Source organism: Oryx dammah, unplaced genomic scaffold (assembly GCF_014754425.2).
Source record: "Oryx dammah isolate SB20612 unplaced genomic scaffold, SCBI_Odam_1.1 HiC_scaffold_18, whole genome shotgun sequence".
In the NCBI taxonomy this organism is placed as follows: domain Eukaryota; kingdom Metazoa; phylum Chordata; class Mammalia; order Artiodactyla; family Bovidae; genus Oryx; species Oryx dammah.
In genome coordinates this window covers 21,327,227-21,341,694 of record NW_024070202.1, presented here as the reverse complement: position 1 = coordinate 21,341,694, position 14,468 = coordinate 21,327,227, and the positions used below count along the sequence as shown (strand labels likewise).

Genomic DNA, 14,468 nt, shown 5'->3' with positions numbered 1-14,468 from the left:
GATGGACACGGAGGCCTGTCATGCAGTCAGTCCATGGGGTCGCAAAGAGTTGGAGACAACTGAGCAATTGAACTGAACTGAACTAATGGATTAAGGGAAACAAGCAGTTCTCATTTTAATATTTAAATATACACCAGTCCACTGGAAGCCTACAGTTTCTAAACACTTGCTACTCAGTTATTCAGTTTCTCCATTAACAAGAAAAAAGACAATGACTATTCATATTCTTGCTGACATTACACAGAGCTGCAATAGAAAGGTAAGAGTTCTCTTACAACCAGAGACCATTTTATATCAGATGTTTCCCAATGCAAACTACAAGATCTTCAATTTTCACCATACAATTCTGCCAAGTATGGGTCTCAATCTAAAACGAAAAATAAAAATTGCCCAGAAAAGCATTTTTCTTGAATGAGTAAAATATTCATGTTGTTTAATTTATAAAAGAGAGGCTTCTAAATTATGGTATGTAAATTATTTTTAATCCCAAGTGTTTTTTTTTTTTTTTTTTTTTGCTGTGCCAGGTGGCTTATGAAATCTTAATTCCCTAATCAGGGCTTGAACCCTTGTTCTTGGCAATTAAAATGCAGAGTTCTAACCACTGGATTGCCAAGGAATTCCCAGCTATATTAGATATACTGGAATAATTGTATATATGAAGTAAGCCAGAGTCAACATTTCTAAAAGAAAATAAAAGATTTTGTGAAACAAATGTACCTACACATGTACCAGCTGGTGGTAGCCAAACATGAAAAAATTTTTTACTATAGCTCCCTAGTAACCTAAGGACAAAAGAAACTACAACTATTGCTAAACCATTTACAGTAATTGTATTGTGTTAGCATTGTTATTATTTTCAAAACATAATGAGATTAGAGTGGAATAAAGGAAAGAAATAAGCATGTATCACTGGTAACTACGATTTGGGACATAAGTGAAAAGAGGTATTAAGTAGTATGACTGAGATTAGGTAAAGATGCTACCATTTTGAATTTTAAGCTTGAAACAGAAATTATCAGTGTGAATTAATGATATGTTTTTTGGGGAAAAAAAAGTCCTATCCCATTCACTGAAAAGGCCTAGAAATGATGCAAACCCAGTGGTTTATACAGAGGACTCTCTATACTTTTTCCCACTAAAAGAAACAAGGAATTCTAGAAAAACACTAAGGCAGAAATTTCTTGTAAAACCAAAAAGTAAAGAAATTATTAAAGATTACCAGGGTTAAGTCAAAGGACTCAGTTCTCCAAAGACAGGACAATTTAAGCATAAACAGGGATAATAACTACAGAGGGTTGAAATACATCAAGTTTAAATGGGTAAAGTTATAATTATATTCAAGGGCCTCCCAGGTGGTGCAGTGGTAAAGAATCTACCTGCCAACTGAGGAGCTGTGGGTTCAATTCCTGGGTCAAGATCCCTTGAGGAAGGAAATGGCAACCCACTCCAGTGTTCTTGCCAGAGAAATCCCACTGAGAGAGAAGCCTGGTGAGCTAGTCAGTCCATGGGGTTGCACAGAACTGGACAGGACTGAGCACTGGCGCGCACACCTTGCCTTTCCTTTAAGAACTAAACTTCAGGATAAGCAAATCATCGCTGGGAGAAAGTTTCTTATCAGCCAGTCCTGTCCAACGCAATAGCCACATTCATCTGTGGGTATTTAAATTTAATAAAACTTAAAATTATAGAACTTTCCTGGCAGTCCCGTGGTTAAAACTTTGCCTTCCAATGCTGGGGGCGCAGATTTGATCCCTGGTCAGGAAGCTAAGATCCCCCACGCCTTGCGGCCAAGAAACCAAAACATAAAACAGAAACAATACTGTAACAAATTCAATAAAGACTAAAAATGGTTCATATTAAAAAAATCCTAAAAAACACAAAAATTATGTTCCTCATTCACACCAGCCACACTTCAAGCATTCAATAACCACATGAGGCTAGGGGCTACCACACTGGATAGTGTAGATACAAATTCTTTCTGTCATCACTGTTATTAGATGTAGTTGTTTAAGACAATTTCCATCAATGACCACTACCAGCACAAAAAGGGACAGACATGCTACCTATGGGTCAAAGTATAAAATATTACCTTTCAAGTGGTCTTGGGGAAACAAAGAAAAGTGAGAGTCCATACAAAGAACATGTTAAACACCAAAAGGGAGATGCATTCAGCAAGATCTCCAGTGTGAGAAACTATACAAAAATAAAATTGCAATGCGGGGGAGGGAAGGGACAAAAAGAATAAGGAGACAGGGAGAGGGAGGAAGAGAGGAAGAATGGAGTGTGGGGAGACAGGAAAAAGAGAAAGGATGTATACAGACATATCAACCAATCACAATACATGTACAATTACTGATTGAATCTTGATTGCAAAAAACTTGTATAAATTTTAATCAGGGAAATATAAACACTGAATAGATATCTGATTACTCTGAAGTAGTAGTATTAGCTTTTTTTTTTTAACATGCGATGATATTGAGATTGTTGTTTTTTCTTTTTTAAGGGTGCTTGTCTTTTAGAGACACATACCAAAATATTTATAAATAAAATTTCTAGGACTCACTTCAAAATAATACAGGGGTAGGGGGAGAAGAAAGGGGACACAGAAAGATGGGAAAATAGACAAAATGAGACTGACCAAAAGTTGATCATTGCTGAAAGTAATCCTTGAGAGATACCTGTGTGTTCATTATGGTATTCTACTTTTGCATAAGCTTGAAATTTGTCATCATAAAAAGTTAAAAGATTTATTTTAAAACTAGAGCATCACTGAAATCAATCAACTTCAGCATCTCTCCTCAACCACCCATGTTTTAGGAGGCTGAACTTTTAAGATATTTAGCACAGTTCACAAGCAAAGCTCCTTTTTATTTACATGCATGTGGATATATAAAAAGGTGTAGGATGTGATACTTATAATATTTATTGAGTTCTTATCAAATGCTTGGTGGTAATGTGCTAAATAATTTATATTGTTTCATTCAATCTTCTCCAAATTCTACACAGTTATCTTTATTTTACCAGGAAGAAATTCACACCATAAGAAGTTTCAAAGAACTTGCCAGAAGGTCACCTGGATAACAGCCTCTCCAGCCAGGACTCCACCCATCTAACCTCAAATATCATATGCTGTTTTTAGAAACAGTACACCTAACATCCCCCTAAACTAGTCTCCCAGATAGGTATTCTTACATTTCTATCTTACATTCATAGAACCTGACCCACGCTTCAGCAGTGGTGTGTTGAGATTATCATCTCTGGTTGTCACATATTTTAATACGAACTTTATGATTAGTTTTACATGGTACATTGGTTCATGTTAAGCTTTAAACATCCCTGTCTTTCATGTAATTTGTAACTGAATCTGGTCTCTAAATCACCTTGCTCTCACTCTATTCAAGCTGATTCTTTGAAACTAAGTGTCATATTTAATATTCTGCTGAAGTCCTACTGTGGTAAAATACACATAAAATTTTCTATTCAGTTATTTTTAGATGTATAATTCAGTGACTATTTAGAATATTTACTAAATGTTGCACAAACATCACTTCTCCCACAGGATGTTCTGCTAAATTTAAATCCTAAATGCAAAATTCCAACCTCAAATGACGGTATGCTCAAGATTCCAAGTTCTTTTAACTAAATATTGACTGTTACATCATCAAAAGTTTAAAGAAACATTCTTTTGCATCTTTGTTATTGCTGAAGAAACCATTTTGTTTACATCATTGATGAAATTCTATTAAATAGAGCCCTGCAAGACGCTACCCTCTAAAGACCTCTTTCCAGGTCAACATGAATAATTAATGAAACATTCTTTAAGTGTCAAACGCCTTGTACAGAAAAAACATTTCACATCCGCCCTTTCCCTCTGTTCAGAATCCATCATCCTTCTATACATACATATATATATTTATACTAATAACTTCATCTTTGGCTTCTAATGTATTTTTCCATGATTACTTCTTAGTAATCTTTGCTGGCTATTTAAGCATATAACTTTTTCTTTTCTAAATGTTTATAATCTAATTTAGAGCAACTATGGACATTTAAAATTAAGTCTAAGTATCAAAATCTTTTTTTAAAAAACATTTTTGATAGCAATTTAGATTTAGCCATTGCAGTTCTTAATATCTGGTATTAAATCAAATAAATTCAAATACAAGGAAATACTTTAGAAATATACTTTAGAAAAGGTGTACCTTAATAAAAAAAAATAGATATAAAAGTACTGTCGAAAATCCTCAGGGTTTATTTCAAGACTCCTTATTATCCTATCCTATACTATCAACAGCTAAAATAGGTGGTGAAGAAACTGAACTTAGCAAACTGCAAAATTGTATGAGTTTTCTAGTTGAAAATGTGTTTTATAAATAAAAACTAGTACAGTGTCCATACCATTTTCTCTTATTGTTCACTAAATATGAAATTCTTAGATAATGTAGATTTGCTTATCAAGTTCTTGCAAAGTAAGACTAACACCTAAACCCTCAAGAGATAATTTTACTATTTTACACAGAACTACATACAGGAAGGCTGAAAACCTAAATTGATTCAGATTTTTTCTCAGCAAGCTTTACTAATCCATCCTGGATCTAGTGACGTATAGAGCATATATCATGATCTGAGTGAGGGTAATAAAAAAGGTTCTCCCGGAAAACCACTTAGTGCCTGTGTCGCATGACTACAGGACCATGTAACCCAGCTTTCAAGGTTGTTTTCAACCACTAATGAGTAAATATCAAAAGTGTAAATATATACATTACAACTCAAAGCCAAACACTTCTCCTATTGCCTCAAGTAGTTTATTGGTAGTTATTATCCACATTTCTATAAATATAAACATTCTAAGTGACTGTCACTAGTGCAGGTATTAATACACTTAACACGTGAAGGCTCCGCAGGAAGCTACTTCATTTTGTGTGTAACAAGAACCAAGTTTCCAAAAACTCCATTTTTTAAAAAAAGGCAAAAGTAACAACAACAACAAAAAAAACCCAAAACCAAACCCTGCTAGCAAAGTGCATTTCTTTTGGTTATCTTCAAAACAAATAGGTGTTGGCTTTAACACACAGAAATCATGTTGATTTGCTAACATGTCATCACGGGAAGCAAGTCTTCACTTGCAGATAAGAATTAGGCAAAGGTTTGCCCTCCTTTTAATTTAGAGCATTTTTTGGAGTCCAACATAAACAGTGCTAGTGAATTTTCGCAGAACACAGCTTTCCTACTTTCCCCTTCATTTTCTATAATCGTAATTCTTATCTGCAGTACTGTATCATTTCTCTCTACCTTATAATAAGGACTAGACTGCCTGCATAACACTGTTCAGTTTGTAAACAAAAAAAATTAAAGCTCAGAGCACATAAGGATATCGCTTACATTTTCACTGCACAGTGCATTAGGTGGTGTTTATAAAGCTTCTGCTCTTCCCAAAACACTACAAAAATATATGAAAAACCACATCTGTGTTTAGCCAGCAAATAAAACAAATAATTTACAACTGGAATACTTTAGAGACCAGGTATTGTAATTACATCCTCTTGACTGAATTCATCAATTGCTTTCTTCATAAATCCATATACATATTAAAGCATATGCATTTAAGATTAGTCTACATGCCCAAATCTACTATATAAAAGAGTTACTTTAGGTTCTTCAACTGAAAGTAAATCTGACAACAAAATATTTCAACAGCCCTAAGCCCCCCAAAAGGTGTTTTAAACCTGACCGTGTAAAAAAATGCATAGCTGTTTCTAAAAAGTAAAAGACTATACACCAAAACATGCTTTGTCAGAAAAACTAACCCATGCACTTGAATATGCCCTAAACACCTTTTTATTATTTGAAGTCAGACCAACTTAAACATCGTCTAGAATTAACATATAGCATTACAGTATTTAATTCCAGAAAATGTCAAGATTCATTTGGCCAAATCTTAAGAAACCAACACTTCCTCCTTGTCCCTGACTGGTTGGACCAATGTGATCAATATAACTGTATATATAATAATCTACTTTAACATTTCCCTTCATTAGCACTTTATCTTAACATACAAAGCCTTGCATACAATTTCTTTGCAAAGGCTTCCCCCACCCCCCCAAAGATGTAAGCACAAAACACCAGGCAGACAATCTTCAAAGTTTTATTTCACTAACTTCAGGTCAAATTTCCCCAACTGTTTTCTGGTCAATTTTCTATCCTTGCTTGGCTTCCCCAAATGGCAGTACCAGAAGATTCGTGGGGTAGGGAGAGAGACCATTTGAAGAAGCACTGCATTTACTCATCTTCCAAAAGGCAACAGAGTTGGACATCTGATTGTTCAACAAAACAAAGCTTTAACAGCATCCAGGAAGGCAGGCAGGCAAACCAGGCTGAAGACACTCTTCCATTTGACAAAATCAGACCAGAGAAAACCTACTCCACACAGATATAAAAGGTATTACCATTCATCTTTTCTTTTTCTGTTGCCGCAACATTTTTCTTCTTTTAATGATCATATCATGTAGTTTCTCAAGTCCTTCCTTCAGTCCATCACCTATGATTGCACAGGTGGGCTGCAAATGCCAGGGAGTTGATGAGCTCAGTTCACCCATTGCTAACAATTTCTCAATTTCTGAGAGAGACAGTGAGTTCCTCAGGTCTTGTTTGTTAGCAACTATAAGCACAGGGACCCCTTGATTTTCTGATATCCTTGTTATTTTATGAAGTTCAGTTTTAGCTTCTTCCATCCTTTCAACATCAACAGAGTCCACGACAAACACAATGCCATCTGTGCATCTGGTGTATGACTTCCACAGAGGCCTTAACTTCTCCTGACCACCTACATCCCAGAAGTGGAAAGTGACTGTTTTAGAATTTCCCAAGGTTACCTTAATTTTTTCCGTGTTAAATCCTTTGGTAGGCACGGTATTTACAAATTCATTGAACTGCAGCCTGTATAACACGGTTGTCTTTCCAGCACAGTCCAAACCCAGGATGACAATGTGGAAGGACTGAAATGAAGGGAGGCTGGACAGGATAGAAGTCTGGTCTGACAGTCCATTCCCCATTTCCAGTTGCAGAGAAGTGTTCCAAATTGAAAAATGCTTTCTTCTTACTCTTTTAAGAACTTCTCTTCCCAGGAGATCCAGCTACCAGACTGCTGAGGGGGAAAATGAATGTTATTCTTGTGAAATAATGTACAACTGTTCTTCTCTCTTTCTGCTAAAATAAGCGACACGAGGAACTTGATAAATAAAAGTTGCCTCAGTAAACAAACCAAATGAGATAAGAATCATAGGCAAACCGAGGCGAACGACAGAATAAGCACTGCCACTCAAATTCTTTAACATTCACTGAAATTACAGTAATATGTACTTTACTCCTCTGGGTCCCTAGATCTCAGAGACCTCATACAGAGACAATCTACCAGCAACTGGTCCAAGTCGCAGTAACCACCTAAGTGCCTTTTTTTGGCAGAAAATTTTAACACATAATCTGATCTTCAGGATCTAATTCCACAAGCTTAACAGCATACCCAAGGTCACTATTATCTTACGCCCGCCACCCCCTCCCAAAATACAATGTTCTCACCTCCTGAATTGGAGCGAGGGTCCAAATGAGAAAGCATTGGTAGGCTTCTCGACACTGGGGCGGACGAGCACCCCACGCCCGCTCAGCTAAGCTCTCCAAGAAGCTCTGGCGGTTGCAGCACTAGAAACCTAGGTTCCAGACTCGAACCACGCCCACCCCTCACAGCCCGCCCCCGCGCCCGAATCCCATTGGTCACCTGAGTCAGCGCGTCCACGCCACGCCAGGCCCCGCGCCCTAATTGGTGAGAGTAACTGCCGCTCCAAGCGCGGCGAAGCCGGGCTCTCCCTCAGACCAAAAGCACCACCTGTTGCCCTCGAGTTAGAAAACAAGGCGCCTGCAGAGGGAGCCGAGCGACCCCTGTAGGGAAAAGGGAGACTCGCCGGCCAGCGAGGTCCGCGCCACCCCGCTCGCTCCGCCCGCCCGGGCGCACCTGCAGCGCAGCCCAAGGACGCCGCGCCGAGGTGCTCACAATCGAGGCCCGCGGTCACCGCCGGCATGTTAACTCCTTCGCCTCTGGCCGGAGTGTCCTGCCTACGGCCGCGCGGGTCCCCAGGCTTGAGTGATCCCGACCTGGTGCACCCGCCGGGGAAGGCCCGCTCTCCTCGCAGCACGATCCCTCGTCTGTTTCCCTCCGCACCCGGCCGGCAGGTCTCCCTCAGCAGGGCGTGGCCACATCCCGCGGCGGCTCACCTGACTAAATGTCCTTCCCTCGTCCGGATCCAGCGTGGCTCTCTGCCACTCGGGAGTGCGTTGGTACCAGCGGGAGGGCGCCGGCGAGGCCTGGGCGGTGGCAGGGGACGAGACGCCGCTTCCAGGGGCGCTGGCCCGGCGCCGGGCAGCCCTAACGGTGCTCTGCCGACCGCCCCCGGCGCCTGCCGGGGCCCCGCCCCCTTCCCGTGCTCGCCCGGACGCGGGCCAGTGGGGGGCGCGCCGGAGCCGGGTCTCCTAGCAACGGCAAAACAGGGTCAAGTTCAAACCGACCGGGGAGCTGGCTAGCGGCTGGCGGGTGTGGTGGGGGTTCCGGTCTCAGCCCGGAGAGCCGCAGCTGTTTCAGAAGCTTACTGCAGCCTGCCGCTATCTTTGGGCGGGCGCCACCCTGCGCCGCCTAGCTTCAGGGCATCCTATGGCGTCCTCGGGGCGGTGGCCGGTGACTCGGGGTCAGGGATTTCAGAGGACTCCGGACGGGCGGGCCCCTTATGTAACGGGGTGACGTGGACGTGCCCCAGTAGCTGCCCGGAGAGTCCTGGGTCAGACTGATGTCTGTAACACATCCTCCTTACGCTGAGCAAATAAATGCTGTCTGCCACGTGATCCTAGCAACATCTCGGTGAGGTGGCGACAGGTAGAAATATGCCGATTTTTACAGAGGAGGAAATCCTCTCGCTGTTTCAGGTAATCCAAGGAAAATTAGTAGTGGTCCTGAAATTTATCCGCTAATCACTAAATCCATGATACTTTCCACTGGATACGTTTGACTCATTGCAACAGTGTGCTTGACCCATAAATGTGCAAGTATTTATTGAACACTTTACAGCAGTAGGCACAATTCTGTGTGTCTGGGGATAGAATGGTGAGCAAATCAGACCTTGTCTTCGCACTTGTGAAATATTGAAGTCCGTGAGAGAAAAAGAAAGTAACCAAATGTCCACATGAATAAATGTAATTACAAAACATGATCACTGAAATTCAGAGTACTTATAACAACAATTAAGGAGGAGTACTGATAAAGATCTGGGAAATCTTTAATAAATATCTTTTTGGTGGAGGCTGTAAGATATTGGAAGAATTTTTATGGTGCACTGTTTTCCAAAAAATTGCACTTTTATAAAATGGATTGAAATTTCCTCAAGAAACTTCCCAATTTTTCTCGAGACCATTATTGCTATATTTGTCTCCTTATGACTAGCATTATCACACTAGATTAAAAAAAAAAAAAACTGACGTAAAACCTAAAGACTAACCTAAGCACAATACATATTTTCAAGACAGCAATACTAATTTTGGAAAAAAAACTGTCTCAAATGACATATTCTACCAAGTTATTTATCTAGTATAAGCTAAAGCTTGCTGTAAAATTGTGAACTCTCATTAGCCATTTTCAGTAATTAGCCAGCACTTTATTAAAGTGATAGTCTCCCTTTTCTTGAAAATTTAAAGATATTCTTTATTAAGCTGGAGAAAAACTTGCAAATTCTCATTAAATGAAGAATAAAGAGCAAGCTTATATGACAGCTTTCTCATCATACTAGCTCTGAAATCAAGCAGGCCATATTAGTTTCATATTCACCTACTAGTGGCTTCCCTGGGTGGCTCAGTGGTAAAGAATCTGCCTGCCAATGCAGGAGACGTGGCTTCCATCCCTGAATGGGGAAGATACCCTGGAGAAAGAAATGGCAACCTATTCCAGTATCCTTGCCTGGATAATCCCATGGACAGGGGAGCCTGGAGGGCCATAGCCCAGGGGTCACAAACAACAAAACGACAAAACAACAACAAAATATTAGTTGCTAGGATGCATTTCTACACACACTTCCTTAAAGCCAAAAAAGATGAGATAGTAAAATATTGACAGCTTACAGCCTTATAGAATCACCTTCACTAAATTGTACTTTAATATTTTATCCTAGGCTTATAACTAGGACCCTTTGGTTAACTATATAGCCTGTGGGTCAAATTCAAGAGATAAGAATGCTTTTTACAGGTTTAAAGGGCTGCAACAGAAAAGACAAGACAATGCAGCAGAAACCATCTGGAGCTTTGAGATACCTAAAATATTTGCTCTCTGGCTGTTAATGGGAGAATGATACTCCTGCTTTATGAGCAATAACAACCATATGAAAACAGCAAATGATAGAAAAAGATCAAATTCATAGAACACACAGTCTATTTTGTTGCACAGGCTTTCTGTAGAAGGCCCATTCAAATATTTAATTTCAATGCTATGCCAGGAAAATGCACCCTTTAGGCTACAGTTCATAAACTATGTGCTGATGTGCTCTGGGGTGCCTCAGAGAAATCATAGGAGTTTTATGGGATATTTTAACCTTTGGAGGGAAATACAGTGCCATCTGTTGGACCCTGATAACAACTACAACTATTAAGTTGTCTGAATCTATCCCATGTACACAGGAGCCTGGCGGGCTACAGTCCACAGGGTTGCAAAAGAGTCGAAGGTGACTCAGCAACATCTATTAATAAAAGGAACTCTGGGTTACTTCTTGTGGCTAGAGGGACCATGAAAAAATTACTGAGACACTAGGAGCTCTGTGAAACTCTGACTTTAGTTATGGTTTTTCAAACTTGGCTAATAATGAGAATCACCTTGTAGTGCTTATAAAATACAAAATCCTGGTCCCTATTACAGACCTGCCAAATCAGAATCAACAGGAGAGGGGCTAGTGATCTGTGTTTTCTACAAGCATCCTGCTGCTGCTGCTGCTGCTGCTGCTGCTAAGTCGCTTCAGTCGTGTCCAACTCTGTGCAACCCCAGAGACGGCAGCCCACCAGACTCCCCCATCCCTGGGATTCTCCAGGCAAGAACACTGGAGTGGGTTGCCATTGCCTTCTCCAATGCATGAAGGCGAAAATTGAAAGTAAAGTCGCTCAGCTGTGCCCAACTCTTAGCGACCCCATGGACTGCAGCCTACCAGGCTTCTCCGTCCAAGGGATTTTCCAGGCAAGAGTACTGGAGTGGGGTGCCATTGCCTTCTCCTAGTAATCACTGATTAGACATTTTGAAGAAATACTAATCTTAAGAAAGGGTAAGTTTTCTTCTTTCAAATTAAAAAACTGAGTAATTTACCTTGTTTCCCCTATGCGAATACCAGGACCCAGGTCAAATCTGATGTCTGCAGCATTCTTTCTGTCTTCCAAAATATGATTTTCAACTATATACTTAAGCATATACATACTGCAACTAATGTCCTTCTTGACATTTGCCACTTTTTTTTTTTTTTTTAATTTCACTGCATCGGGTCTTAGTTGCAGTACGCAGGTTTAGTTGCCCTGCAGCAAGTGGGATCCTAGTTTCCCAACCAGGAATTGAATCTGCGTCCCTTGCACTGCAAGGCGGATTCTTAACCACTGGACCACCACTCATTTTTTTATATATTGCTGCTTCTAGAGTTTCTCACTTTGTTTCAGTGCATTTTTATTAGAATTTTCCATGTTTGAAGGTCTGGGTAAACAGAAGACATGATTTCTAGTGAAAGGAATTAGTTCAGTGGAGGTGCTAGACACACACTTAACTGCTATGATATTCAATAGGACTGCCGGGTAGTAATATAGAAGCTATTATCAAGTCCTATGCCTGCACAAAATTTATCTGACAGTCACAGTAGCTTAACAGAAAAACATAAACTGAATATTCAAATATTAAACAATATTCAAAGAACTCAAGGAGTATCAGACAAGGGGTAGGGGAACAGAATTGCAGGTAGAAATAACAGTATGCAGAGCATGGTGGCATTAAGTTTACGATATGTTTAAATCCATCCAAAAAGAGGAGACTATAATTTCTCATCGGAAAAAATAATGTGCTGGGGGACTTTAATGGATAGGTCTTCCAGACAGAAAATCAATGAAGAAACAGCATTTGAACAACAGTATAGACCCAATGACTCTCATAGACATATATACAAAACATTTCAACAGCAGCAGAGTACACATTCTTCTCAGACCTACATGGAACATTACCCAGGATGAATCAAATGCTAAGCTATGAGACAAGTCTCAGCAAAGCTAAGAACATTGCAGTTATGTCAAGTATCTTTTCTGACCACAGTGGTACGAAACCAGAAACCAATAACAGGAGAAAAATTAGAAAATTCACAAATATGGTACCTGGAAATTAAATAACACAGTCCTGAACAATCAGTGGACTGAAAAATAAATCAATAGGGAAATCAAAAAATATGGAGACAAATGAAAGTGGAAATGCAAAACTTATGAGATGCACCCAAAGCAGTTCAATGAGGTAATTTATAGCTAGAAATGCATACACTAAGGAAAAGGAGAAAGATCAAAGAAACAACCTAATATTACATTTCAAAGAACTAGAAAAAGAAGAATAACCTAAACCCAAAGTTAGCAGAAAGCAATGATAAAGATTAGAGCTGAAATAAATGAAAGAGAATATAAAAATAATAGATTAGCAAGACTTAGGGTTAGTTTTCAAAAAGATAAATAAAATTGACAAACGTTTAGCTAGACAAGCCAAGAAAAGAGAAAAGGTTCAAATAAAAAATATGAAAGAAGGGAACCTGAAATGAATACCACAGAAATACAAGGGATTGTAAGAAAATAATATGAATAATTATATGCCAATAAACTGCACAAACTAAAAGGGATAAATTCTTAGAAACATACAACCTCCCATGACTGAATCATGAAGAAATAGAAAACCAAAACAGACCAATAAGGCATAAGAACACTGAACCAAAGGATTCCCAACAAAGAAAAGCCCAGGGCTAGATGGTTTCACTGGTGAATTCTACCAAACATTTATTAAAGAAGAATTGACACCAGTCCTTCCCAAAATCTTCTCAAAAATTGATGAGGGAAGGCACACTCCCAAACTCATTTCATGAGGCCATCATTACCAAAGCCAGAAAAGGACATTATAAGAAAAGAAAACTACAGACCAATATCCATGATGAATATATATGCAGAGATTCTCAAAAAACTACCTGCAAACCAAACCCAGTAGCACATGTAAAGAATCATACCATGATCAAATGGGAGTTATCTCTGGGATGCAAGAATGGTTCATCATAGGCAAATCAACAAATGTCATACACTACGTTAACAGAATGAAGAATAATATCTACATATATAATGCATGAATGTGTGCAAAGTCACTTCATTTGTGTCCAACTGTTTGCAACCCCATGGACTGTAGCCCACCAGGCTCCTCTCTCCATGGGATTTTCCAGGTAAGAATACTGGAGTAGGTTGCCATGCCCTCCTGTAGGGGATCTTCCCAAGCCAGGGATCTAACCCATGTCTCTTACATCTACTGCATTGGCAGGCAAGTTCTTTACCCACTGAACCAACTGAGAATCCTGTGTGTGTGTGTATATATATATATATATATATATGTATATATATATATATATATGGACCATTTATACTCATAGTAATTTATTCACGCTTCATAATCATATAGCTGTGTTTCCCTGATGGTAAAGAATCTGCCTGCCAACGGAGGAGACACAGGTTTAATCCCTGGGCCAGGAAGGTCCTCTGGAGAAGGAACGGGCAACCCACCCCAATACTCTTGCCTGTGAAATCCCATGGACACAATCCCCGGAATCTCAAAGAGTCAGACACTTGTTGCTCAGTGACTGAACAACAGCAACAATCGTACAGTCAGAGTACTTTTGAGCTAGACTCCATCCTCAGTTGCTTCTTGAACTCCTCTGCCAAATACGCAGCATGTTCAGAACTTAATTATCACTTCATTATCACTCTGACTGAAACATGGCCTTCCTCTTTTAGTCCTTTTTGGGGGGTTGATGGTAATTTATTTAATAACCCAAGTAATAATCTCAGAGCCATTTAAAAAATTCTCCTATGCTTCACTTATGATTACCCACCAATGTCTCTTTAATCTATGTCTTTACATGCTCATTCCCACTGCTTACATCTGGTTCTTATGCCTCTCCTAAACTGGTTAATTCACCCCCTAACTGATTTTTCAGTTAACAGGCAGTGGCAGTGGATTTATTTCCTATGTCTGGCACCAGAGTCTGTTCTGCTTTCCATTCCATCCGAGGGCGTCCACATTTAGGTTAATTCACTTTGATCCACTGCAGCATAAACCCAGGGCATAATTTTTGACAAGACTTGAAAAAAAGAAAGATGTCAGAAGGGAAGTACAACCTCAGATTTAC

The 14,468-nt window shown here is 39.6% G+C and overlaps 1 protein-coding gene across 4 annotated transcripts; it reads right to left on the bottom strand.

Annotated features, from left to right (window-relative positions):
* Window positions 1–4,786: 4,786 nt before the first annotated feature.
* Window positions 4,787–8,452, bottom strand: ARL4A (ADP ribosylation factor like GTPase 4A). 4 transcript variants are annotated; one of them, XM_040260587.1, is made up of 2 exons: window positions 8,266–8,452; window positions 4,787–7,141 (listed from the first exon to the last, which is right to left on the bottom strand). In XM_040260587.1, the coding sequence occupies exon 2, from the start codon at window positions 7,050–7,052 to the stop codon at window positions 6,450–6,452; it is 603 nt and encodes a 200-aa protein (XP_040116521.1). In that variant the 5' UTR covers window positions 7,053–7,141; window positions 8,266–8,452; the 3' UTR covers window positions 4,787–6,449. The 4 variants fall into 4 exon arrangements, with proteins under 4 accessions (XP_040116521.1, XP_040116520.1, XP_040116519.1 ...); XM_040260586.1 differs by having other exon boundaries at window positions 4,787–7,144; window positions 8,266–8,441; XM_040260585.1 differs by lacking the exon at window positions 8,266–8,452 and adding an exon at window positions 7,576–7,720 and having other exon boundaries at window positions 4,787–7,144.
* Window positions 8,453–14,468: the final 6,016 nt, after the last annotated feature.